The 26352-nt window shown below is 44.3% G+C and overlaps 1 protein-coding gene across 4 annotated transcripts in view; it reads right to left on the bottom strand.

Moving 5' to 3' along the window:
- Positions 1 to 3414: 3414 nt before the first annotated feature.
- LOC106566591 (sodium/potassium-transporting ATPase subunit beta-1-interacting protein 4) overlaps positions 3415 to 26352 on the bottom strand; it is a 137819-nt gene continuing 114881 nt past the window's right edge. The window contains exons 5-7 of one of the 4 annotated variants that reach the window (XM_014134736.3): positions 22279 to 22339; positions 5399 to 5483; positions 3415 to 3630 (exon numbers count right to left, since the gene is read on the bottom strand). In XM_014134736.3, the coding sequence (XP_013990211.1) occupies positions 3621 to 3630; positions 5399 to 5483; positions 22279 to 22339 (156 nt within the window). In that variant the 3' untranslated portion in view covers positions 3415 to 3620. Of the gene's footprint in view, positions 3631 to 5394; positions 5484 to 22278; positions 22340 to 26352 lie in introns of those variants that run through there. The other 3 variants (XM_014134740.3, XM_014134739.3, XM_014134737.3) reach the window with 3 other exon arrangements.

The raw sequence follows: 26352 nt of genomic DNA, 5'->3' as shown, positions 1-26352 counted from the left end.
CCTTAACTGTTTTTTTTGTAACTTATCAATAAACAATATGCCATGAAAGCCTAAATGACAAAGCTGAGGGGTTTGTTCACGTGAAGAACACAAACATATTCAGCAGTATTTTTTGTGTACATGACCACATTCAGCAGCAGGGGGCAGTAGTGGTACATAGTAATAAAACAGAAGGGGACGGGCCAGGTAGAAGGTGCTCTTACACACAGATCTAGGATCAGTTGCCCCTTCTCAAAACTTAAGAGATGAAACACAAAACTGAGCTTAGATAAGTGTCTACGGGCAACTCCATCATACTCCTAAAGGGACACAGCCAAAGACCCAGGCAGTTACACAATCTGCAACAGAAAGTCCAAATCATAGAGATCCTATTAAATTACTAGAGGGGTTAGAGATCCTATTAAATTACTAGAGGGGTTAGAGATCTTATTAAATTACTAGAGGGGTTAGAGATCCTATTAAATTACTAGAGGGGTTAGAGATCCTATTAAATTACTAGAGGGGTTAGAGATCCTATTAAATTACTAGAGGGGTTAGAGATCCTATTAAATTACTAGAGGGGTTAGAGATCCTATTAAATTACTAGAGGGGTTAGAGATCCTATTAAATTACTAGAGGGGTTAGAGATCCTATTAAATTACTAGAGGGGTTAGAGATCCTATTAGATTACTAGAGGGGTTAGAGATCCTATTAAATTACTAGAGGGGTTAGAGATCCTATTAGATTACTAGAGGGGTTAGAGATCCTATTAAATTACTAGAGGGCCTATGTCATAAAACTTTGAAGTTACAGAATGGGGTGAAAATGGTAGCCATTATTGGTCAGGGAGAAATAAATACAGTTTATACGGGTTTAAAACCAATTTTTTGAATACATAGCCTCTAAAATATGTAAACAGACCATAAATGTCTAATTTTTGGTTTTCTTGTAAAGCTGAGAGTGCTATTATGTAATACAATATCAGTACTTGTTGCATTTACAACTTGTCTAAGTTCTATCATCAACTGATTTCAGAAAGTGTATGGCTGTGGATTGACTGCATTGTTTGAACGGAATGTTGGGATATTGGCAGTTAATTTGAAAAAGATTATGGAATCATTCCTCTAAAATTCTTCATATTCATTATTTTACACAATATCGTATCACAGCACTGGCAAACCATGGTTGACCAACTCCCTGACTAACATGGCTGACCTTTATCCCATCATGTCCATTCCAATATTCTGAATTCTAATTCTGTGCTCCAAATACTCAAGAACTAGCCCCCATCTTAAAGTTTGGGCACAAAAGTGTATGTCTTTTGGGATTGTGGGATAAATGTTCCCCAATCCAACATAGACCCAAACATACACTAGGTTATTACTGTATAATACAGAATATCCATGGTTATCATACAAAACCCCTACAAACATGCTATGAAACAAACCATTACAATTGATCACAGTCATAGCTATATATATATATATATATATACACTGCTCAAAAAAATAAAGGGAACACTTAAACAACACAATGTAACTCCAAGTCAATCACACTTCTGTGAAATCAAACTGTCCACTTAGGAAGCAGCACTGATTGACAATACATTTCACATGCTGTTGTGCAAATGGAATAGACAACAGGTGGAAATTATAGGCAATTAGCAAGACACCCCCAATAAAGGAGTGGTTCTGCAGGTGGGGACCACAGACCACTTCTCAGTTCCTATGCTTCCTGGCTGATGTTTTGGTCACTTTTGAATGCTGGCGGTGCTTTCACTCTAGTGGTAGCATGAGACGGTGTCTACAATCCACACAAGTGGCTCAGGTAGTGCAGCTCATCCAGGATGGCACATCAATGCAAGCTGTGGCAAGAAGGTTTGCTGTGTCTGTCAGCGTAGTGTCCAGAGCATGGAGGCGCTACCAGGAGACAGGCCAGTACATCAGGAGACGTGGAGGAGGCCATAGGAGGGCAACAACCCAGCAGCAGGACCGCTACCTCTGCCTTTGTGCAAGGAGGAGCAGGAGAAGCACTGCCAGAGCCCTGCAAAAGTACCTCCAGCAGGCCACAAATGTGCATGTGTCTGCTCAAACGGTCAGAAACAGACTCCATGAGGGTGGAATGAGGGCCCGACGTCCACAGGTGGGGGTTGTGCTTACAGCCCAACACCGTGCAGGACATTTGGCATTTGCCAGAGAACATCAAGATTGGCAAATTCGCCACTGGCGCCCTGTGCTCTTCACAGATGAAAGCAGGTTCACACTGAGCACGTGACAGACGTGACAGAGTCTGGAGACGCCGTGGAGAACGTTCTGCTGCCTGCAACATCCTCCAGCATGACCGGTTTGGCGTTGGGTCAGTCATGGTGTGGGGTGGCATTTCTTTGGGGGGCCGCACAGCCCTCCATGTGCTCGCCAGAGGTAGCCTGACTGCCATTAGGTACCGAGATGAGATCCTCAGACCCCTTGTGAGACCATATGCTGGTGCGGTTGGCCCTGGGTTCCTCCTAATGCAAGACAATGCTAGACCTCATGTGGCTGGAGTGTGTCAGCAGTTCCTGCAAGAGGAAGGCATTGATGCTATGGACTGGCCCGCCCGTTCCCCAGACCTGAATCCAATTGAGCACATCTGGGACATCATGTCTCGCTCCATCCACCAACGCCACGTTGCACCACAGACTGTCCAGGAGTTGGCGGATGCTTTAGTCCAGGTCTGGGAGGAGATCCCTCAGGAGACCATCCGCCACCTCATCAGGAGCATGCCCAGGCGTTGTAGGGAGGTCATACAGGCACGTGGAGGCCACACACACTACTGAGCCTCATTTTGACTTGTTTTAAGGACATTACATCAAAGTTGGATCAGCCTGTAGTGTGGTTTTCCACTTTAATTTTGAGTGTGACTCCAAATCCAGACCTCTATGGGTTGATACATTGGATTTCCATTGATTATTTTTGTGTAATTTTGTTGTCAGCACATTCAACTATGTAAAGAAAAAAGTATTTAGTATTATTACTTCTTTCATTCAGATCTAGGATGTGTTGTTTAAGTGTTCCCTTTATTTTTTTGAGCAGTATATATATATATATATATATATATATAATATATATATATATATATATATATATATATATATAGCTATGATCTAGACACACTGTAGATCCCTAGTTCTGAACGATGGACAGAAATACAGCCATTAACAGCAGGTACTGTAAGTCTCGGTTGTTGAATGCCGTTTATAGTTCTAGATAAATAATTGATGTTTGAGTACACAAAAGAGTTCAGGCCCATGTTACACAGTAATTACCCCGCCCCCTCCCCTCCCTCCCTCCCTCCCTCCCTCCCTCCCTCCCTCCCTCCCCTCCCTCCCTCCCTCCCCTCCCTCCCTCCCTCCCTCCCTCCCCCAACCCTAATCCTATCCCCACCATCCCCCCCACTAACAACAGAACAGAACTGGGAAGTACAATCATTACTAAGCAGAACACCAGTAATTTACATGTTTGAAGTACTGAAGAGATTAAATAAAGAAGTAGAGAATCAGAGGAATGTCTGGCCTGCCGCAGTGCATTCTGGGACTGTTGTTGTGTCAGTCAGAGCAGCCATTTTGTTTCCATGGGAAATCACGGCGTCAGCTGCCGCCCTATTTACGTAGACCTGGAGAAGATAGAACACAGGAGACAGTGAGTGGATGGCCAGTGAAAAACACACACACACCTGGTACATTTATTTAGATCGAGGCTCTATACCCCTAGTGGTGGAGGAGGGTAAAGGTTAGTGTAATTCCTGTCATCTCATTTGCAATAGAGCTGATGAAGCTGTCAGGAGAGGTGTCCTGCAGGCTAATAATATATTCACTTTTTTCAAATCTAATTTTATTGGTGACATACACATGGTTAGCAGATGCTAATGCGAGTGTAGCGAAATTATTATTATAATTATGTGGGTGCTTATATTAGTCCTGTTTCACATGTTTAAATTAGATTTTTGTTGTTGTTGCATATCCCACTCCCTTTGAGGGTGAGGTCATGACCAGGGATCAGCCATGGAACAATTAGGGTTAAATGCCTTGCTCAAGGCCACAGACAGATTTTTCACCTGGTCTGCTCAGGGATTCAAACCAGCGACCTTTCAGTTACCGGCCCACTGCTCGTAACCGTTAGGCTAGCTGCCACCACTGCACATATTGTTATGATGTTTCCTGCATAATTTAATATATCATTCAAATGAAAGTTGGGATGGTGGTTAAAAGGCAGAGAGCTTCTAATCTGTGGTAATTCTATGTGCATAAATGCACACACACATGCAACCATACGCGCGCGCGCGCGCACACACACACACACACACACAGGACCAACCTACATATTCCCCTAAACCCTCAGACAGGATAGAGCAGGTTTAATAGTGTTGTTTACTCCAATCAGACTTATTCATTCTCCTTAGCAGAGTTAGCAGAACCACAAAGAAAGTTTATACGAGTCACAGAAGAATATCCTGCCATGACACAGTTCTTATGTTCTTAATCCCAATAACATAAACCTGTACAATGCAAAGATTTATTCATTTGATATGGGCTAATCTTCAATGAAAACACCATGAGCTGGTGTGTTCAGGTCTTTGAGTGTATGGTTAACTGAATCAGACAGGAAACCCAAACTCTAGACTTCCACACACCAGCCTACTTCTCAAATTTCCCACCCCCTAGAAAGGGAGCCTAACGTGGGCATACAGTAGCAGGAGATGGCTGCTCTTTTTGTGAGTGAGGGATAGAGGACAGGAGAATAAAGGTGTTGGCAAGGAAAAAGTACTAACACTTACCAATATGTCCCAAATGACACCCTATTCCCCATAAATCTGGGCTCCCGAGTGGTGCAGCGGTCTAAGGCACTACATCTCAGTGCTAGAGGCATCACTACAGACCCTGGTTTGATTCCAGTCTGTATCACAACCAGCTGCGATTGGGAGTCCCATAGAGCGGCACACAATTGCCCCAGCGCTGTCTGGGTTAGGGTTTGGCCAGGGTAGGCCGTCATTGTAAATAAGAATTTGTTCTTAACTGACTTGCCTAGTTAAATAAATTGCACAACTTTTTGCAAGAGTCATATATCTTTATCACTGTCCAAAAGTAGTGTACTATATTTTAGGGAACAGGGTTCCATTTGATACATAGTCCATAGTTCTGTCCTCTTTTCTCTGGGTCCATATAAAATGCCCTTGAACCCTATGACATCACACCATGGCGCCATCTATCTGCTGTCATTTTTAATGACTTGCTCATTAGGCAAAAGCTGAAACGCTTATTAAAGTGGAGTAATTAAAGCCTTATTCCAATTAACACTGTGTTAACGAAGAGAAGTTTCATCTTAATTATTATCAAAGACTAGCCGCAGAAAAACACACAGGCCAAACACACACACATACTTACAGATACATGGGCTTTAAGAGGAGATGGGATGGTTTCTCATTGACATGGTAGAGAGGGAAGGGGTCAAATCCACCAACAAAATCAACTGAAAACAGAAGGATCAAATGCAAAAAATGACAAATGAAATCAGAACATGACATACAGAAAGTGATGGGCAGAAAGAAATATAAATGAAATGATATCAAATGACAAATATGGATTCACAAAATAAATGAATTGAAGAAAACAAATGAAAGTGAAGAGAATACAAAACAGATAGGTACACCTACAGTATGAGGGGGTCAAAGGTTAGAATGTGTTGGCATGCCAAAAACAGATGGAGATGTGGCATTTCAGCTAGCTCTGATGTTCCGTACACAAAAAGATGCTAAATATTTGTATAATACTCAAACTTTCCATATTTGTATTGACTAGTGGTGCTATCGGAGACAGTGTGCATAGGGGACGAGGCAGTGGGCGTAGGGGACGAGGCAGTGGGCGTAGGGGACGAGGCAGTGGGCGTAGGGGACGAGGCAGTGGGCGTAGGGGACGAGGCAGTGGACGTAGGGGACGAGGCAGTGGGCGTCGGGGACGAGGCAGTGGGCGTAGGGGACGAGGCAGTGGACGTAGGGGACGAGGCAGTGGGCGTAGGGTCGAGGCAGTGGGCGTCGGGGACGAGGCAGTGGGCGTCGGGGACGAGGCAGTGGGCGTCGGGGACGAGGCAGTTGACGTAGGGGACGAGGCAGTGGGCGTCGGGGACGAGGCAGTGGGCGTAGGGGACGAGGCAGTGGGCGTAGGGGACGAGGCAGTGGGCGTAGGGTCGAGGCAGTGGGCGTCGGGGACGAGGCAGTGGGCGTAGGGGACGAGGCAGTGGGCGTAGGGTCGAGGCAGTGGGCGTAGGGGACGAGGCAGTGGGCGTAGGGGTCGAGGCAGTGGGCGTAGGGGAGGAGGCAGTGAGCATAGGGGAGGAGGCAGTGAGCGTTGGGGACGAGGCAGTGAGCGTAGGGGAGGAGGCAGTGAGCGTAGGGGAGGAGGCAGTGAGCGTAGGCGACGAGGCAGTGAGGGTAGGGGACGAGGCAGTGAGTGTAGGGGAGGAGGCAGTGAGCGTAGGGGACGAGGCAGTGGGCGTCGGGGACGAGGCAGTGAGCGTAGGGGACGAGGCAGTGAGCGTAGGGGACGAGGCAGTGAGCGTAGGGGACGAGGCAGTGAGCGTAGGGGACGAGGCAGTGAGCGTAGGGGAGGAGGCAGTGAGCGTCGGGGACGAGGCAGTGAGCGTAGGGGAGGAGGCAGTGAGCGTAGGCGACGAGGCAGTGAGGGTAGGGGACGAGGCAGTGAGGGAAGGGGAGGAGGCGAGAGTCAGGCAGCTATCAAAATAAGCTCTTTATCGCGGAAACACAGAGGGTGACCTTCACTAAGTGATCGACCAAGAGACCAACTCTCTGTATATTTACTCAGAAAAGAGAAGCACAGAGCGGAGCACACAGTCAGAGAGGGAGCGAGAGAGCGGGAGCGAGAGCGAGGGGAAAAACGAGTGGAAAGGACAGAGTGTGTTATGCTTGTCATTCTGACATTTTTCTTCTTTTTTTTCCACCTTTATCTAACGAGGTAGGGAAGTTGAGAACAATTGCGACCTGGCCAAGATAAAGCAAAGCAGTTGGACAACATACAACAACACAGAGTTACACATGGAGTAAAAACAAACCTACAGTCAATAATACAGTAGAAAAATACGTCTATATACAATGTGAGCAAATGAGGTGAGATAAGGGAGGTAAAGGCAAAAAAGGCCATGGTGGCAAAGTAAATACAATATAGCAAGTAAAACACTGGAATGGTAGATTTGTAGTAGAAGAAAGTGCAAAGTAGAAATAGAGATAATGGGGTGCAAAGGAGCTAAATAAATAAATAAATAAATACAGTAGGGGAAGAGTTAGTTGTTTGGGCTAAATTACAGATGGACTATGTACAGGTGCAGTAATCTGTGAGCTGCTCTGACAGCTGGTGCTTAAAGCTAGTGAGGGAGATAAGTGTTTCCAGTTTTAGAGATTTTTGTAGTTCGTTCCAGTCATTGGCAGCAGAGAACTGGAAGGAGAGGCGGCCGAAGGAGGAATTGGCTTTGGGGGTGACCAGAGAGATATACCTGCTGGAGCGCGTGCTACAGGTGGGTGCTGCTATGGTGACCAGTGAGCTGAGATAAGGGGGAACTTTACCTAGCAGGGTCTTGTAGATGACCTGGAGCCAGTGGGATTGGCGATGAGTATGAAGCGAGGGCCAGCCAACGAGAGTGTACAGGTCGCAGTGGTGGGTAGTATATGGGGCTTTGGTGACAAAACAGATGGCACTGTGATAGACTGCATCCAGTCTATTGAGTAGGGTATTGGAGGCTATTTTGTAAATGACATCGCTGAAGTCGAGGTTCGGTAGGATGGTCAGTTTTACGACTGACACAGGGCCATTGAGATTAGGTTAAAGGAGTGTGTGCAAAAACAGAACGCATTTAGTATCACAATGGATACAAGAGCCCAGTAAACAACAGGATGCAGTGAATCTGTCCCATCGTTAGAGCAGGATCGTAATGCTGGCGCATCGTTAGAGCAGGATCGTAATGCTGGCGCATCGTTAGAGCAGGATCGTAATGCTGGCGCATCGTTAGAGCAGGATCGTAATGCTGGCGCATCGTTAGAGCAGGATCGTAATGCTGGCGCATCGTTAGAGCAGGATCGTAATGCTGGCGCATCGTTAGAGCAGGATCGTAATGCTGGCGCATCGTTAGAGCAGGATTATAATGTTGTTTCATGAAGATAACTAATCCAGAAGTGTCTCCACTTTCTGGAACAGTGCTTTTATGAGAGATAGGAATAGGCAAATAGAATATTTGAAGTTCATTGCATTAACTAGAGTTCCTGAAAGGGCTAGTTATCGTCAGATTAATCAAAGCGAGGAGTGACAAGTTAACCTGCTCCTCTGTCTCCATTCCGGCTCCTTGGGATTCTCAGTTTGTGATATACAGAGCCCAAGCCCAGCCGCTGGAGTTGGTCCATCACACACAGGCTGAGTTATCAGGAAGTGGCCGCTCCAGTAAAGTGAGTAACACGAACAAAGGTTAAACACACACTAACATGCACACACACGGCAAGTGATTTTCTTATTACAAGCAGGCTGGGTTCCATGTCCTGCCATGATAAGCAGTGTGCTGAAGAATATGGTTAGGGGATGATGGGGTGGCAGGTAGGCTAGTGGTTAGAGTGTTGGGCCAATAGCCGAAAGGTTGCTGGATCGAATCCCTGAGCTGACAAGATAAAAATCTGTCGTTCTGCCCCTGAACAAGACACTTAACCCACTGTTCTTTAGTAGGCTGTTATTGAAAATAAAAATGTGTTCTTAACTGACTTGCCTACTTAAATAAAGGCTACAATAATTATGATGTACTTTTCTCTCCCCCTGATCTCTTGCATAGCAGAATAGGAAGACACAGAGCGAGAGAGAAAACAGGGAGAGAGATAAAGAGAGTATGGGAGAGATAGAGCGAGATAGTGACTGTGAAAATCACACTGTGCCAGACCAGCCAGGTCACCCGCGAAACAAGTCAGTATTTGATGTTTATCCATGTCTGAGAATGTCAGGAGATGACATAGAAACCGGTATGCGCTGTTACCTTCAAGTAGGTTTTGGTTTTGCTAGGGCATTGTGGACAGGATGGCGGATGGGTGTAAGCATCTACCTCTGATTCCAAAGGTTGCAAATTCATATCCAGCGATAGAAAGTCGTTTTTGATATTTTCGTTTTAAGCCTATCCCAAACCTTAACCATCACCTTAACCATTCAGAGTTAATGCCTGAACGTAACCTTAAACACTGTGAATTTTGATGTTTGGAAAACCTTTGAAATTGGACATTTGAGAAACATGGACCAACGTCTAATTCTGACATGAGACTGTGAGAGCTGGTAGACATGGTTTGTGATGTAATTGTGATGTGTAAAAGAATTAGAACTGAACATGGTTCAAATACAGCTGTTTTCATGCTGTTCCAGTGATACATGTACTAACCTGTGTGGCAGTGTAGAGTAGCGACCAGGAAATAGGGTTTTTATTGTATGTGAGAGGTAATCTCTCCCAGTGCTGTATATCTTTAATCAACTGAAGATGTTCACCTACTGTAGATTTAGCGTGATGTGCAGAGCAGTCTTGAGAAATGAACTGATCCCAACGTTACACACTAAGTATTGAATCTGTGTCGTTCTCACTGCTCAGATGTTATTCCACTGAGCTAAAGCCAAGGCCAAGTCTTCAGGTCTCAAGCAAGGTAAGGCTACTTCATCATGCGAGCAGAGATGACCGTACCACCTCTACATGAGAGCATGCCACATATGACAGGTATGTGGCTCAGTGCGTTCATGTGGAGGAAATAAATAAGCAGTAATGTAAGGTGATTACTGTTTTTACTACGGAGAGGAAATGTTTAACGTCACAGGCGCTTGACTAACAGAGACATGGACCATCTATCTAACTGTCTACCTCTCACAATGCCTTTCTAAGAAAGAGAATTCAAGGGTTTCAAAGACCTCTCTGATGAGAATAGGCTACCTGTCCTGTTGGGGGAGGATGCAGAGAACTGTGGGTTGGCAGGGCACTACATTGCTGCCTGCCATAAGATGAGTGACAGTGTCTGACATGTCCTCTATGCCATTGTTATTGTTATTGTTATTGTTCAATGTATAGTTATTTTGACCCTTGATTATTGTTGTTACTGTTGTCCCATTGACAGTATTGATTATTATTATTTTAGTTATGTTAATATTGTAAATGTATCACTTCATCTCCAGAGTACACTTTGGCAATAACACATTGTCATGCCAATACAACAAATTGAATTGAAAGAGAGAGGGACATGAGGGAGAGGAAAGAGAGAGAGAGAGAGAGGGAGATGAGAGAGAGAGACAGAGAGAGAAAGGTGGGGGGGTGAGAAAGAGAGAGAGAGGATGGGGTAGAGACAGGCTGAGATAAAGAACAGAGTGGAAAAAGAAAGAAAGAACAGGGCAGGAGAGAGATGGATGGGGAGAGTGTGAGAGGAAAAGAGGGAATAAAAAAGAGACAAGGGAGAGAGAGGAGAGAACGACAGGGATGGACCACTGAGTCCGTCTGTAGATCTGGTCATGATAAGCTAAAAAACAGTCATGGCTGGAGCCCTGACACACACACGCTCAAACACACACACACGCTGCCTGACTGAGCACTTCTGAAGGGGTTCCCTGGCCCTGTATCAGAGGGAGGGAGTGAGTGAGTGAGTGAGTGAGTGAGTGAGTGTGTGTGTGTGTGTGTGTGTGTGTGTGTGTGTGTGTGTGTGTGTGTGTGTGTGTGTGTGTGTGTGTGTGTGTGTGTGTGTGTGTGTGTGTGTGTGTGTGTGTGTGTGTGTGTGTGTGTGTGTGTGTGTGTGTGTGTGTGCTGTTTTGTGTTTAAGTGTTTAACTTTGTCATCAGCACAAAGAGTGAAGGAGGGAATGAAGCTGCCCATCACATCACCGTGCTTATGAGTGATCAGCTTGCATTGGGGGTGACTGACAAAGAATCCCTATGGAAACAGGTCCTTGCCAATACAGTTAATATAAATGGAAACTGGCCTTGTGTCAAAGTTTATACAAATGGAAACAGGCCAGAGAAAACCGGACGTGTGCCAATAAACTAATGATGAAGGATCTGCTGCCACTGAGCTACTGCACTACAGACCATTGGCTTCAAAGAGAATTTATCATAAGGCTGTGTCCCAATTTATCCATCTCATTCACTATTTGCACACTCCCTCTATCGTCCGATGTCTCCCACTTTACCCTCACATTCTCTCTCTCTCTGGTTCTGTTACCCGTATCCATCCATCTCACTCTTACTTAATTTCATCCCCTCCCCTCGCTCCCCTTTCCTCTTTCTTTACATCTCTCTCCCACCCTTTCTCCCTCCCTCCTTCCCACCCTCCCTCTCTCCCAACCTCTTTCCTCCCTCCCACTCTCCCACCCACCCTCCCTCCCTTTTATCTCACTCTATCGCACCCCAGGTTCATTCCCCCATCATTCTTCTCTTTACTTATCTCCCTTTCTCTTCCTCCCTTCTTCTTCCTCCCTTCTTTTTTCTCATTTGACTCCAGAGGATTTACTGAGACAGTGAGTCAGCACAGAGGTGCGCGCCACAGTTAGCCGTCAAACTAGGCTAATGCTAAGCTAACGCTAGGATAAAGCTTATGCTACGCGGGTAACTCTCTGACCTACTTTCCAAAGAGGCTTTTCCCCTCCACTCGCTCCGCCTGGGTGTCTGCTCTATACTGATAACTGGACACGCAAACACATGCACACACTCAGCACTCCAGCTCATACTAATAGGAACATACACTAAGGCCTGAGAGAACTAAAGCTGATCCTTCAGCTGAGTGTGATGCTCATTGTTCTGTCCTTTCCGGTTCTCCTTTGCCGGAGAGTGTGTGTGTGTGTGTATGTGGACGTGTTTAACTATTCTTGTGGGGACCAGAATTACCCACAAAAATAGTAAACGAACAAACATTTTACCAACTGGGAACATTTTGTTGGTCCCCACAAGGTCAAATGTTATTTCTAGGGGGTTTAGGGTGAAGGTTAGGTTTTTGGGTTAGGGTTAAGGTTAGGGTAAGAGTATAGGTTAGGGAAAATATGATTTTGAATGGAACTGAATTGTGTGTCCCCACAAGGTTAGCTGTACAAGACTGTGTGTCTGTGTGAGTGTTTTTACCTCCCCCTCTAACTTATCTCCTCAGAGTATCTGAATATTTCTGTTCTCTCTCCTGTCCTCCTCGTTTCTCCATTCATCTTCCCCTCCCCCTCTACTGTATGGGTGAGGTATTCCACCTCTCCTTTGTGGGTGAGGTATGCAGAGCCGGAATATTTATCAACCAGAGTGGCTTAATGAGGCAGCTAGGAATAACCAGAGACCTCAAAGTTATTCACCTTGCCTTCAATAACTACAGACTGAGAGGGAGACAAATAGAGAGAGAGAGATAAAGAGGGAGAAAAAGAGAGGGAGAAAAAGAGGGCGAGAGCCAGAGAAACATCCCTTTACATTTTCAGATCTAAAATGGATCCTGACATATAATCATTCATGCACCTGCATAGAGAATGAAAGGGAGGAAAGATGCAAGAGAGAAGAACCGAGGAGGAAATAAAGAGAGAGGGGAGGAGTAGAAGAGGAGAAAAAGAAGAGATCAAGTGAGGAGAAGGATGGAGAGAAATGTGAGGATAAACTTTAAGCGGGCAAAACGATGCTGATGAAGTCTGGGGAGCTCAGTGAAGGAACATAGTCTGGGGAGCTCAGTGAAGGAACATAGTCTGGGGAGCTCAGTGAAGGAACATAGTCTGGGGAGCTCAGTGAAGGAACATAGTCTGGGGAGCTCAGTGAAGGAACATGAGTCTGGGGAGCTCAGTGAAGGAACATAGTCTGGGGAGCTCAGTGAAGGAACATAGTCTGGGGAGCTCAGTGAAGGAACATAGTCTGGGGAGCTCAGTGAAGGAACATAGTCTGGGGAGCTCAGTGAAGGAACATAGTCTGGGGAGCTCAGTGAAGGAACATAGTCTGGGGAGCTCAGTGAAGGAACATAGTCTGGGGAGCTCAGTGAAGGAACATGGTCTGGGGAGCTCAGTGAAGGAACATAGTCTGGGGAGCTCAGTGAAGGAACATAGTCTGGGGAGCTCAGTGAAGGAACATAGTCTGGGGAGCTCAGTGGAGCTCAGTGAAGGATCATGGTCTGGGGAGCTCAGTGAAGGAACATAGTCTGGGGAGCTCAGTGAAGGAATCATGGTCTGGGGAGCTCAGTGAAGGAACATAGTCTGGGGAGCTCAGTGAAGGATCATGGTCTGGGGAGCTCAGTGAAGGAACATAGTCTGGGGAGCTCAGTGAAGGAATCATAGGTCTGGGGAGCTCAGTGAAGGAACATAGTCTGGGGAGCTCAGTGAAGGAACATAGTCTGGGGAGCTCAGTGAAGGAACATAGTCTGCGGGAGCTCAGTGAAGGAACATAGGTCTGGGGAGCTCAGTGAAGGAACATAGTCTGGGGAGCTCAGTGAAGGATCATGGTCTGGGGAGCTCAGTGAAGGAACATAGTCTGGGGAGCTCAGTGAAGGAACAAAGTCTAATCTGACTCTTCAAATGAGTGTGGAAATGAAGCGGGCATAGCACGTTGGTGTGTGTGTGAGTGTGTGCGTGCATAGCATTGAAAAGAATGAAGACACGTACACATGCATGGAGCTGATTACAATATCAAAGAGGAAGGGCTTGGAGGCTGTGTAGCTCTGTTTCAAAGCAGCTTTCAATTTCCAAAACCAGCCAGCCAGGATTAGACCAGAACTACTGAATAATTAAAACTAGGAAAGAATACAGAATCATCCACTTCTCTTTCATACTTTTCTTTCCCGTATTTTTATTCAGTGTGTTGTTGTTGTGCTTATCAATTTATTTGTACAAAGACACACACACACACACACACACTTTCTCTGTCTGTCATTGTGTGCGTTTCAAAGTGAACGTCTGTCCCCTCCGCCCTTACACAAACAGTATCTGTGCCAACTGTCCACACAAAGGATGGATGGGCCGTGAGGTCACAAAAAACAAAGCCAAAAGGGAAACCACTGTGAGGGAAATGTCAATTACTTATTTTGAAGTTGACTCCCCCCACCAGAATGGCATTTCCCTCTGGGGATTACTTAGGAGTGATTGATTATGAGATAGTACCGCCCAGAGCCGGGCGAGGTAGGCGCGACACTAAACATTCACAGCCACTGAATCTCTGGTGTGTGACCTCCACCAAAGAAGAGGTGATTGTACTTCCACACCAACCGCCCCAAACACACACAGTCTTTCTTTCAAAATGTCCTTTCACTCACTAAACCTGTGTGTACAACCGTTGGAAATGTGCATTCTATTAACCACTGTCACCACACTTAAATGTTTTCTGCCACCTGATTGGTTAACCCTCAATGTGACCTCTGACCTCGAGGCTATGAGGTCACTGCAACCATGAGCTGTTCTTCAGATGTGTGCCTCTCTATCTCTACCTCTTCTCCCTCCCTCTCTCAACCTCTTCTCCCTCCCTCAACATCTTTTCCCTCCCTCTCTTTCTACCTCTTCTCACTCCCTCTCTCTCTCTACCTCTTTCTCTCTACCTCTTCTCCCTCCCTCCCTCTCTCTCTCAACCGCTTCTCCCTCCCTCTTCTCCCTCCCTCTCTCTACCTTTTCTCCCTCCCTCTACCTCTTCTCTCTCCCTCTCTTTCTACCTCTTCTCACTCACTCCCTCTCTCTCTCTCTACCTCTTTCTCTCTACCTCTCTCTCTACCTCTTCTCCCTCCCTCTCTCTACCTCCCTCTCTCTACCTCCCTCCCTCCCTCCCTACATTTACATTTACGTCATTTAGCAGACGCTCTTATCCCTAAATCTACCTCTTCTCCCTCCCTCCCTCCCTCCCTCCCTCCCTCCCTCCCTCCCTCCCTCCCTCCCTCCCTCCCTCCCTCCCTCCCTCCCTCCCTCCCTCCCTCCCTCCCACCTCTTCTCCCTCCCTACCCCTACCTCTTCTCCCTCCCTACCCCTTCTCCCTCCCTACACCTACCTCTTCTCCCTCCCCACGCCTACCTCTTCTCCCTCCCCACCTCTTCTCCCTTCCTACCTCTTCTCCCTCCCTACCTCTTCTCCCTCCCTACCTCTACCTCTTCTCCCTCCCTACCTCTACCTCTTCTCCCTCCCTACCTCTTCTCACTCCCTACCTCTTCTCACTCCCTCTCTCTATACCTCTTCTCACTCCCTCTCTCTATACCTCTTCTCCCTCCCTACCTCTACCTCTTCTCCCTCCCTACCTCTACCTCTTCTCCCTCCCTACCTCTTCTCCCTCCCTACCTCTACCTCTTCTCACTCCCTACCTCTCTCCCTCTTCTCACTCCCTCTCTCCCTACCTCTTCTCACTCCCTCTCTCCCTACCTCTTCTCACTCCCTCTACCTCTTCTCACTCTCTCTCCCTCTTCTCACTCCCTCTCTCTAATCTACTCTTTCATCTTTCCCTTTTTCTCCACACCCTTCACCATTTTCCTGTTTCTAAATGTCTCCCTTCAACCCCCCCTGTATGAGCCAACTATACTAAACAAAAATATAAAACGTAACATGCTTCATGAGCTGAACCCAGACATTTTCCATATGCACAAAAAGCATATTTCTCTCAAATGTTGTGCACACATTTGTTTACATCCCTGTCAGTAAGCATTTATCCTTTGCCAAGATAATCCATCCACCTGACAGGTGTGGCATATCAAGCTGATTAAACAGCATGATCATTACGCAGGTGCACATTGTGCTGTGGACAATAAAAGGCCATTCTAAAATGTGCAGTTTTGTTACACAACACAATGTCACAGAGTTGAGGGAGCGTGCAATTGGCATGCTGACTGCAGGAATTTCCAACAGAGCTGTTGCCTGACAATTGAATGTTAATGTCTCTACCATAAGCCTACCAATGTTGTTTTAGATCATTTGTCCGCACATCCAACCGGCCTCACAACCGCAGAACATGTGTAACCATGCCAGCCCAGAACCTCCACATCAGTCTTCTTCACCTGCGGGATCATCTGACGAGCGGGAGGGTTCTGCTGAGGAGTATTTCTGTCTGTAATAAAGCCCTTTTGTGGGAAGAAAAACTAATTCTGATTGGCTGGGCCTGTGTCCAGTCGAGCCACCCATGGCTGCACCTGTGTCCAGTCATGTGATATCCATTGATTAGGGCCTAAAAATGTTATTTCAATTGACTGATTTCCATCTATGAACTGTAACTCAGCAAAATCTTTGAAAATGTTGCATGTTGTGTTTATATTTTTGCTTAGTATATATATATATATATATATATATATATATATATATATATATATATATATATATATATATATATATATATATATATAGTGTTTATGTTTTTGTTCAGTATATACAGTTGAAGTTGGAAGTTTACATACACTTAGGTTGGAGTCATTAAAACTCCTTTTTCAACCACTCCACACATTTCTTGTTAACAAACTATAGTTTTGGCAAGACGGTTAGGACATCTACTTTGTGCATGACACAAGTAATTTTTCCAATAATTGTTTACAGACAGATTATTTCACTTATAATTCACTGTATCACAATTCCAATGGGTCAGAAGTTTACATACACTAAGTTGACTGTGCCTTTAAACAGCTTAGAAAATTCCAGAAAATGATATCATGGCTTTAGAAGCTTCTGATAGGCTAATTGACAAAATTTGAGTCAATTGGAGGTGTACCTGTGGATGTATTTCAAGACCTACCTTCAAACTCAGTGACATCATGGGAAAATCAAAAGAAGTCAGCCAAGACCTCAGAAAACAAATTGTAGACTTCCACAAGTCTGGTTCATCCTTGGGAGCAATTTCATAATGCCCGAAGGTACCACATTCTTCTGTACAAACAACAGTACGCAAGTATAAACACCATGGGACCACGCAGCCATCATACCGCTCAGGAAGGAGACACGTTCTGTCTCCTAGAGATGAACGCACTTTGGTGCGAAAAGTGCAAATCAATCCCAGAACAACAGCAAAGGACCTTGTGAAGATGCTGGAGGAAACAGGTACAAAAGCATCTATATCCACAGTAAACCGAGTCCTATATCGACATAACCTGAAAGGCCGCTCAGCAAGGAAGAAGCCACAGCTCCAAACTGCCATAAAAAAGCCAGACTACGGTTTGCAACTGCACATGAGGACAAAGATCATACTTTTTGGAGAAATGTCCTCTGGTCTGATGAAACAAAAATATAACTATTTGGCCATAATGACCATCGTTATGTTTGGAGGAAAAAGCGGTACGCTTGCAAGCCGAAGAACACCATCCAAACGTGAAGCGCGGGGGTGGCAGAATCATGCTGTGGGGGTGCTTGCTGCAGGAGGAACTGGCGCACTTCACAAAATAGATGGCATCATGAGGAATTGAAAATTATGTGGATATATTGAAGCAACATCTCAAGACATCAGTCAGGAAGTTAAAGCTTGGTCGCAAATGGGTCTTCCAAATGGACAATGACACCAAGCATACTTCCAAAGTTGTGGCAAAATGGCTTAACCTGTTGGGGCTAGGGGGCAGTATTTGCACGGCCGGATAAAAATGTATGTACCCGATTTAAACTGGTTACTACTCTTGCCCAGAAATGAGAATATGCATATAATTAGTAGATTTGGATAGAAAACACTCTAAAGTTTCTAAAACTGTTTGAATGGTGTCTGTGAGTATAACAGAACTCATATGGCAGGCCAAAACCTGAGAAGATTCCATACAGGAAGTGCCCTGTCTGACAATTTGTTGTCCTTCAGTTGCATCTCTATCAAAAATACAGCATCTCTGCTGTAACGTGACATTTTCTAAGGCTTCCATTGGCTCTCAGAAGGCGCCAGAATGTGTAATGGGGTGTCTGCTGTCTCTGGGCGAAGAACAACAGGAGAATTTGTGAGTGGTCAGCCTGGGAACAGTGACACTGGAGATGCGCGTTCATGAGAATTCTCCATTTTTTTCTTTCAGCCTTTGAATGAATACAACGTCACCCGGTTGGAATATTACGAGAAAAAGTAGCATATAAATTTATTTTAAACAGCGTTTGACATGCTTCGAAGTACGGTAATGAACAAAACAGAGGTATTTGGATATAACTATGGATTATTTGGAACCAAAACAGCATCTGTTGTTGAAGTAGAAGTCCTGGGAGTGCATTCTGACGAAGAACAGCAAAGGTAATCCAATTTTTCTAATAGTAATTCTGAGTTTGGTGAGGGCCAAACTTGGTGGGTGTCAAAATAGCTAGCCGTGATGGGCGGGCTATGTACTCAGAATATTGCAAAATGTGCTTTCGCCGAAAAGCTATTTTAAAATCTGACACCGCGATTGCATAAAGGAGTTCTGTATCTAGAATTCTTAAAATAATTGTTATGTATTTTGTGAATGTTAATCATGAGTAATTTAGTAAATTCACCGGAAGTTTGCGGTGAGTATGCTAGTTCTGAACATCACATGCTAATGTAAAAAGCTGGTTTTTGATATAAATATGAACTTAATTGAACAAAACATGCATGTATTGTATAACATAATGTCCTAGGAGTATCATCTGATGAAGATCATCAAAGGTTAGTGCTGCATTTAGCTGTGGTTTTGGTTTTTGTGACATATATGCTTGCTTTGAAAATGGCTGTGTGATTATTTTTGGCAGGGTACTCTCCTGACATAATCTAATGTTTTGCTTTCGCTGTAAAGCCTTTTTGAAATCGGACAATGTGGTTAGATTAACGAGAGTCTTGTCTTTAAAATGGTGTAAAATAGTCAGATGTTTGAGAAATTGAAGTTATAGCATTTTTGAGGTATTTGTATTTCGCGCCACGCAATTCCACTGGCTGTTGACTAGGGTGGGACGCTAGCCCAGGGAAGTTAAGGACAACAAAGTCAAGGTATTGGAGTGGCCATCACAAAGCCCTGACTTCAATCCCATAGACAAATTGTGGGCAGAACTGAAAAAGTGTGTGCGAGCAAGGAGGCCTACAAACCTGACTCAGTTACATCAGCTCTGTCAGGAGGAATGGAGGAAGGAATTCACCCAACTTATTGTGGGAAGCTTGTCGAAGTCTACCCGAAACGTTTGACCCAAGTTAAACAATTTAAAGGCAATGCTACCAAATACTAATTGAGTGTATGTAAACTTCTGACTCACTGGGAATGTGATGAAAGAAATAAAAGTTTAAATGAATCATTCTCTCTACTATTATTCTGACATTTCACATTCTTAAAATAAAGACGTGATCTCGAATGACCTAAGGGAGGGAATTTTTACTAGGATTAAATGTCAGGAATTGTGAAAAACTGAGTTTAAATGTATTTGGCTAAGGTGTATGTAAACTTCCGACTTCAACTGTATGTGTGTATATATATATATATATAGTCTTTAGTTTTGTTCAGAAAATATATATATAATGTTTATATTTTTGTTCAGAAAATATATATATATATAAATATATATAGTGTTTATATTCTTGTTCAGTATATATATACATATATATATATATACACACATATATATACATATACATATATATATATATACACATATATATATACATATATACATATATATATATCTATATGTAGGCACTTCTAGAAAATATGGATACATTGCAGTGGTGGGTGGGAGCAGAACTGATCTGCAGATGACAAAAACACACTCTGTTTTTCACACTACCAACCCCAGACTACCACCATGAGAACTGACAGCTGGGGAGAATAGGTGATGAAAATGTGAGGACACTACAGGGAAAGAAAACTGGGTCAAGGGTGTGAGGGAGAGAATGAAATGGTTGGATGGGGAGACAGAGTGACGAGAACAGCTGGTAGGGGAGGATGGGAGGAGCAGACAAGGTGGAGGAGGGATTGAGGGATGTTTTAATTAGCTACAGCCCCCCCTCTCATCTCCTATTCCTCATCTCCACATCCAGCCGTGATTGGGAGTCCCATAGGGCGGCACACAATTGGCCCAGTGTCGTCCAGGTTTGGCTGGGGTAGGCCGTCATTGTAAATAAGAATTTGTTCTTAACTGACTTGCCTAGTTAAATAAAGGTTCAATAAAACATTACAAAAAATCTCCTGTCTTGCCATGTTGTTAGGTTGTGGTTCATTTAGGGTGTGTGTGTGTGTGTGTGTGTGTGTGTGTGTGTGTGTGTGTGTGTGTGTGTGTGTGTGTGTGTGTGTGAGAGAGAGAGAGAGAGTGAGAGAGTGTGTGTGTGTGAGTGCATCATCCTAAGCTCTGGCATCTTCATCCAATATTTGGAACCAATGACTGATCACCCCAATCCACAAAAGTGGAGACAAATTTGACCCCAATAACTACCGTGGGATATGCATCAACACAGCAACCTTGGGAAAATCCTCTGCATTATCATTAACAGCAGACTAGTTAACAATGTACTGAGCAAATGTCAAATTGTCTTTTTAACAAATTATTGTACGACAGACCACGTATTCACCCTGCACACCCTAATTGACAAACAAACAAACCAAACCAAAGGCAAAGTCTTCTCATGCTTTGTTTATTTCAAAAAAGCTTTTGACTCAATTTGGCATGAAGGTCTGCTATACAAATTGATGGAAAGTGGTGTTGGGGGAAAAACATACGACATTATAAAATCCATGTACACAAACAACAAGTGTGAAAACAACACACATTTCTTTCCACAGGGCCGTCGGGTGAGAGGGATGCAGCTTAAGCCCCACCTACTTCAACATACATATCAACGAATTGGTGAGAGCACTAGAACAGTCTGCAGCACCCGGACTCACCCTACTAGAATCTGAAGTCAAATGTCTACTGGTGCTTCTGTCACCAACCAAGGAGGGCCTACAGCAGCACAGATTCTGACAGACCTGAGCCCTAACAGTAAATCTCAGTAAGACCAAAAAATGGAGTTCCAAAAAAGGTTCAGTCACCAGGACCAGAAATACAAATTCCATCTAGACACCGTTGCCCTAGAGGAAACAAAAAATGATACACACCTCGGCCTAAACATCAGTGCCACAGGTAACTTCCACAAAACTGTGAACGGGCTGAGAGACAAGGCAAGAAGGGCCTTCTATGCCATCAAAAGGAACATAAAATTTGACATACCAATTAGGATCTGGCTAAAAATACTTGAATCAGTTATAGAATCCATTGCCCTTTATGGTTGTGAGGTCTGGGGTCAGCTCACCAACCAAGAATTCACAAAATGGGACAAACACCAAATTGAGAGACTGCTTGCAGAATTCTGCAAAAATATCCTCAGTGTACAACGTAAAACACCAAATAATGCATGCAGAACAGAATTAGGCTGATACCTGCTAATTATCAAAATCCAGAAAAGAGACGTTAAATTCTACAACCACCTAAAAGGAAGCGATTCCCAAACCTTCCATAACAAAGCCATCACCTACAGAGAGATGAACCTGGAGAAAAGTCCCCTAAGCAAGCTGGTCCTGGGGCTCTGTTCACAAACACAAACAGACCCCACAGAGCCCCAGGACAGCTACACAATTAGACACAAACAAATCATGAGAAAACAAAAAGATAATTACTTGACACATTGGAAAGAATTAACAAAAATAAACAGAGCAAACTAGAATGCTATTTGGCCCTAAACAGAGAGTACACAGTGGCAGAATACCTGAACACTGTGACTGACCCAAAATTAAGGAAAGCTTTGACTATGTACAGACTCAGTGAGCATAGCCTTGCTATTGAGAGAGGCTGCCGTAGGCAGACCTGGCTCTCAAGAGAAGACAGGCTATGTGCACACTGCCCAAATAATGAGGTTGACACTGAGCTGCAATTCCTAACCCCCTGCCAAATGTATGACCATATTAGAGACACATATTTCTCTCAGATTACACAGATCCACAAAGAATTTGAAAACAAACCCAATTGTGATAAACTCCCATATCTACTGGGTGAATTACAACAGTGTGCCATCACAGCAGCAAGATTTGTGACCTGTTGCCCACAAGAAAAGGGCAACCATTGAAGAACAAACACCATTGTAAATACAACCCATATTTATGTTTATTTATGTTCCCTTTTGTACTATAACCATTTGCACAACGTTACAACACTGTATATAGACATATGACATTTAAAATGTCTTTACTTTTCTGGGACTTCTGTGAGTGTAATGTTTACTGTTAATTTTTATTGTATATTTCACTTTTGTTAATTATCTACTTCACTTGCTTTGGCAATGTTAACATATGTTTCCCATGCCAATAAAGCCCTTCAATTGAAACTGAATTGAGAGAGAGAGAGTGTGTGGGTGTCAAGTTAAGTTGTATTACTCACAGCTGTCTTCCTCTTCAGTGATGGCGCTGAAGACGTAACAGGCGTACACGAAGCCCAGGAGCTGGGAACACACAAACACACACACACACACAGAGTTAGAACACACATATAGTTAGAATGCGCACAGAGAGTTAGAACACACACACACACACAGAGTTAGAACACGCACACAGAGTTAGAACACGTACACAAAGTTAGAACGCGCACAGAGAGTTAGAACACACACACACACACAGAGTTAGAACACGCACACAGAGTTTGAACACGCACACAGAGTTAGAACACGTACACAAAGTTAGAACGCGCACAGAGCGTTAGAATGCGCACAGAGCGTTAGAATGCGCACAGAGTTAGAACGCGCACAGAGTTAGAACGCGCACAGAGTTAGAACGTGCACAGAGTTAAAACGCGCACAGAGTTAGAACGCGCACAGAGTTACAACGCGCACAGAGTTAGAACGCGCACAGAGTTAGAACGCGAACAGAGTTAGAACGCGCACAGAGTTAGAACGCGCACAGAGTTAGAACGCGCACAGAGTTAGAACGCACACACAGATTGAACGCACACACAGATTGAACGCACACACAGATTGAACGCACACAGAGTTAGAATGCACAGAGGGTCAGAACACACAGAGCGTTAGAAAGCACACAAAGTTAGAACACAAAGAGAGTTAGAACACAAAGAGAGTTAGAATAAACAGCGTCAGAACACACAGAATTAGAACACATCGTCAAAACGCACCCAGAGATTGAAAACACACAGAGATTGAACGCACACAAAGAATAAACGCACACAGAGTTAGAGCACACAGAGCGTTAGAACACACAGAGCGTTAGAACACACAGAGCATTAGAACACACAGAGCGATAAAACACACAGAGCAATAGAACACACAGAGAGTTAGAAAGCGCACAAAGTTAGAACGCGCACAGAGTAAGAACGCGCACAGAGTTAGAATGCGCACAGAGTTAGAACACACAGTTAGAATGCACACAGAGATTGAACGCACACAGAGATTGAACGCACACAGAGTTAGAACGCGCACAGAGGGCTAGAACGCACAGATGTTTAGAACGCACAGAGGATCAGAACGCACAGAGCGTTAGAACACACAGAGCGTTAGAACACAGAGAGAGTTAGAAAGCACACAAAGTTAGAATGCGCAGAGAGTTAGAACGCACAGAGTTAGAACGCACACAGAGTTAGAACGCACACAGAGCGTTAGAACGCACAGAGGGTTAGAACGCACAGAGGGTTAGAACACACAGTGTTAGAATGCACAGAGTTAGAACACACACAGTTAGAACACACAGTTAGAATGCACACAGAGATTGAACGCACACAGGGTTAGAACGCGCGCAGAGGGTTAGAACGCGCGCAGAGGGTTAGAACGCGCGCAGAGGGTTAGAACGCGCGCAGAGGGTTAGAACGCGCGCAGAGGGTTAGAACGTGCGCAGAGGGTTAGAACGTGTGCAGAGGGTCAGAACGCACAGAGAGTCAGAATGCACAGAGGGTCGGAATGCACAGAGGGTCAGAACACACAGAGGGTCAGAATGCACAGAGAGTCAGAACACACAGAGGGTCAGAACGCACAGAGAGTCAGAACACACAGAGGGTCAGAACGCACAGAGGGTCAGAAGCGCACAGAGAGTCAGAATGCACAGAGGGTCGGAATGCACAGAGGGTCAGAACACACAGAGGATCAGAACACACAGAGGGTCAGAACGTGCACAGAGGGTTAGAATGCGCGCAGAGTTAGAACGCGCACAGAGGGTCAGAACACACAGAGGGTCAGAACGCACACAGAGTTAGAACGCACACAGAGTTAGAACGCACACAGAGTCAGAACACACAGAGTCAGAACACACACAGTGTTAGAACACACACAGATGTTTAGAACACACACAGAGGGTTAGAACACACACAGAGCGTTAGAACACACATAGAATCAGAACACACACAGAGTCAGAACACACAGAGAATTAGAACACACAGAGAATTAGAACACACAGAGTCAGAACACAGAGTCAGAACACACAGAGTTAGAACACACACAGAGTCAGAACACACAGAGTCAGAACACACAGAGAATTAGAACACACAGAGAATTAGAACACACAGAGTCAGAACACACAGAGTTAGAACACACACAGAATCAGAACAGATAATTAGAACACACAGAGTCAAAACACATACAGAGTCAAAACACAGAGTCAGAACACACACAGAGTTAGAACAGATAATTAGAACACACACAGAGTCAGAACACACAGAGAGTTAGAACAGATAATTAGAACACACACAGAGTCAGAACACACACAAAGTCAGAACACACACAGAGTTAGAACAGATAATTAGAACACACACAGAGTCAGAACACACACAGAGTCAGAACACACACAGAGTTAGAACAGATAATTAGAACACACACAGAGTCAGAACACACACAGAGTCAGAACACACACAGAGTTAGAACAGATAATTAGAACACACACAGAGTCAGAACACACACAAAGTCAGAACACATACAGAGTCAGAACACATACAGAGTCAGAACACACACAGAGTCAGAACACACACAGAGTCAGAACACACACAGAGAGTTAGAACAGATAATTAGAACACACACAGAGTCAGAACACACAGAGAGTTAGAACAGATAATTAGAACACACACAGAGTCAGAACACACACAAAGTCAGAACACATACAGAGTCAGAACACATACAGAGTCAGAACACACACAGAGTCAGAACACACACAGAGTCAGAACACACACAGAGAGTTAGAACAGATAATTAGAACACACACAGAGTCAGAACACACACAAAGTCAGAACACATACAGAGTCAGAACACACACAGAATCAGAACAGATAATTAGAACACACACAGAGTCAGAACACACACAGAGTCAGAACACACACAGAGTTAGAACAGATAATTAGAACACACACAGAGTCAGAACACACACAGAGTCAGAACACACACAGAGTTAGAACAGATAATTAGAACACACACAGAGTCAGAACACACACAGAGTCAGAACACATACAGAGTCAGAACACACACAGAGTCAGAACACACACAGAGTCAGAACACACACAGAGTCAGAACACACACAGAGTCAGAACACACACAGAGTCAGAACACATACAGAGTCAGAACACACACAGAGTCAGAACACACACAGAGTCAGAACACACACACACAGTTAGAACAGATAATTAGAACACACACAGAGTCAGAACACATACAGAGTCAGAACACACACAGAGACAAAACACAGAGTCAGAACACACACAGAATCAGAACAGATAATTAGAACACACAGAGTCAAAACACATACAGAGTCAAAACACAGAGTCAGAACACACACAGAGTTAGAACAGATAATTAGAACACACACAGAGTCAGAACACACACAGAGTCAGAACACACACAGAGTCAGAACACATACAGAGACAAAACACACACAGAGACAGAACAGATAATTAGAACACACACAGAGTCAAAACACACACAAAGTCAAAACACAAAGTTAGAACACACAGAGAATTAGAACACACACACAGAGTTAGAACACACAGAGGGTTAGAACACACAGAGGGCTAGAACAGAGAGTTAGAACACACAGAGGGTTAGAACACACAGAGAGTTAGAACCCATATAATTAGAACACCCACACAGAGAGTTAGAACACACACAGAGAGTTTGAACACACAGAGTTATATAACACATAGAGAGAGTTAGAACATTTAGAGAGAGTTAGAACACACAGAGTTATATAACACATAGAGAGAGTTAGAACATTTAGAGAGAGTTAGAACACACAGAGTTATATAACACATAGAGAGAGTTAGAACATTTAGAGAGAGTTAGAACACACAGAGTTATATAACACATAGAGAGAGTTAGAACATTTAGAGAGAGTTAGAACACACAGAGTTATATAACACATAGAGAGAGTTAGAACATTTAGAGAGAGTTAGAACACACAGAGTTATATAACACATAGAGAGAGTTAGAACATTTAGAGAGAGTTAGAACACACAGAGTTATATAACACATAG

This window comes from Salmo salar, chromosome 13 (genome assembly GCF_965601325.2).
Source record: "Salmo salar chromosome 13, fSalSal1, whole genome shotgun sequence".
In the NCBI taxonomy this organism is placed as follows: domain Eukaryota; kingdom Metazoa; phylum Chordata; class Actinopteri; order Salmoniformes; family Salmonidae; genus Salmo; species Salmo salar.
Note: the sequence above shows the minus strand (reverse complement) of the source record. Positions and strands in the feature narration are given on the sequence as shown.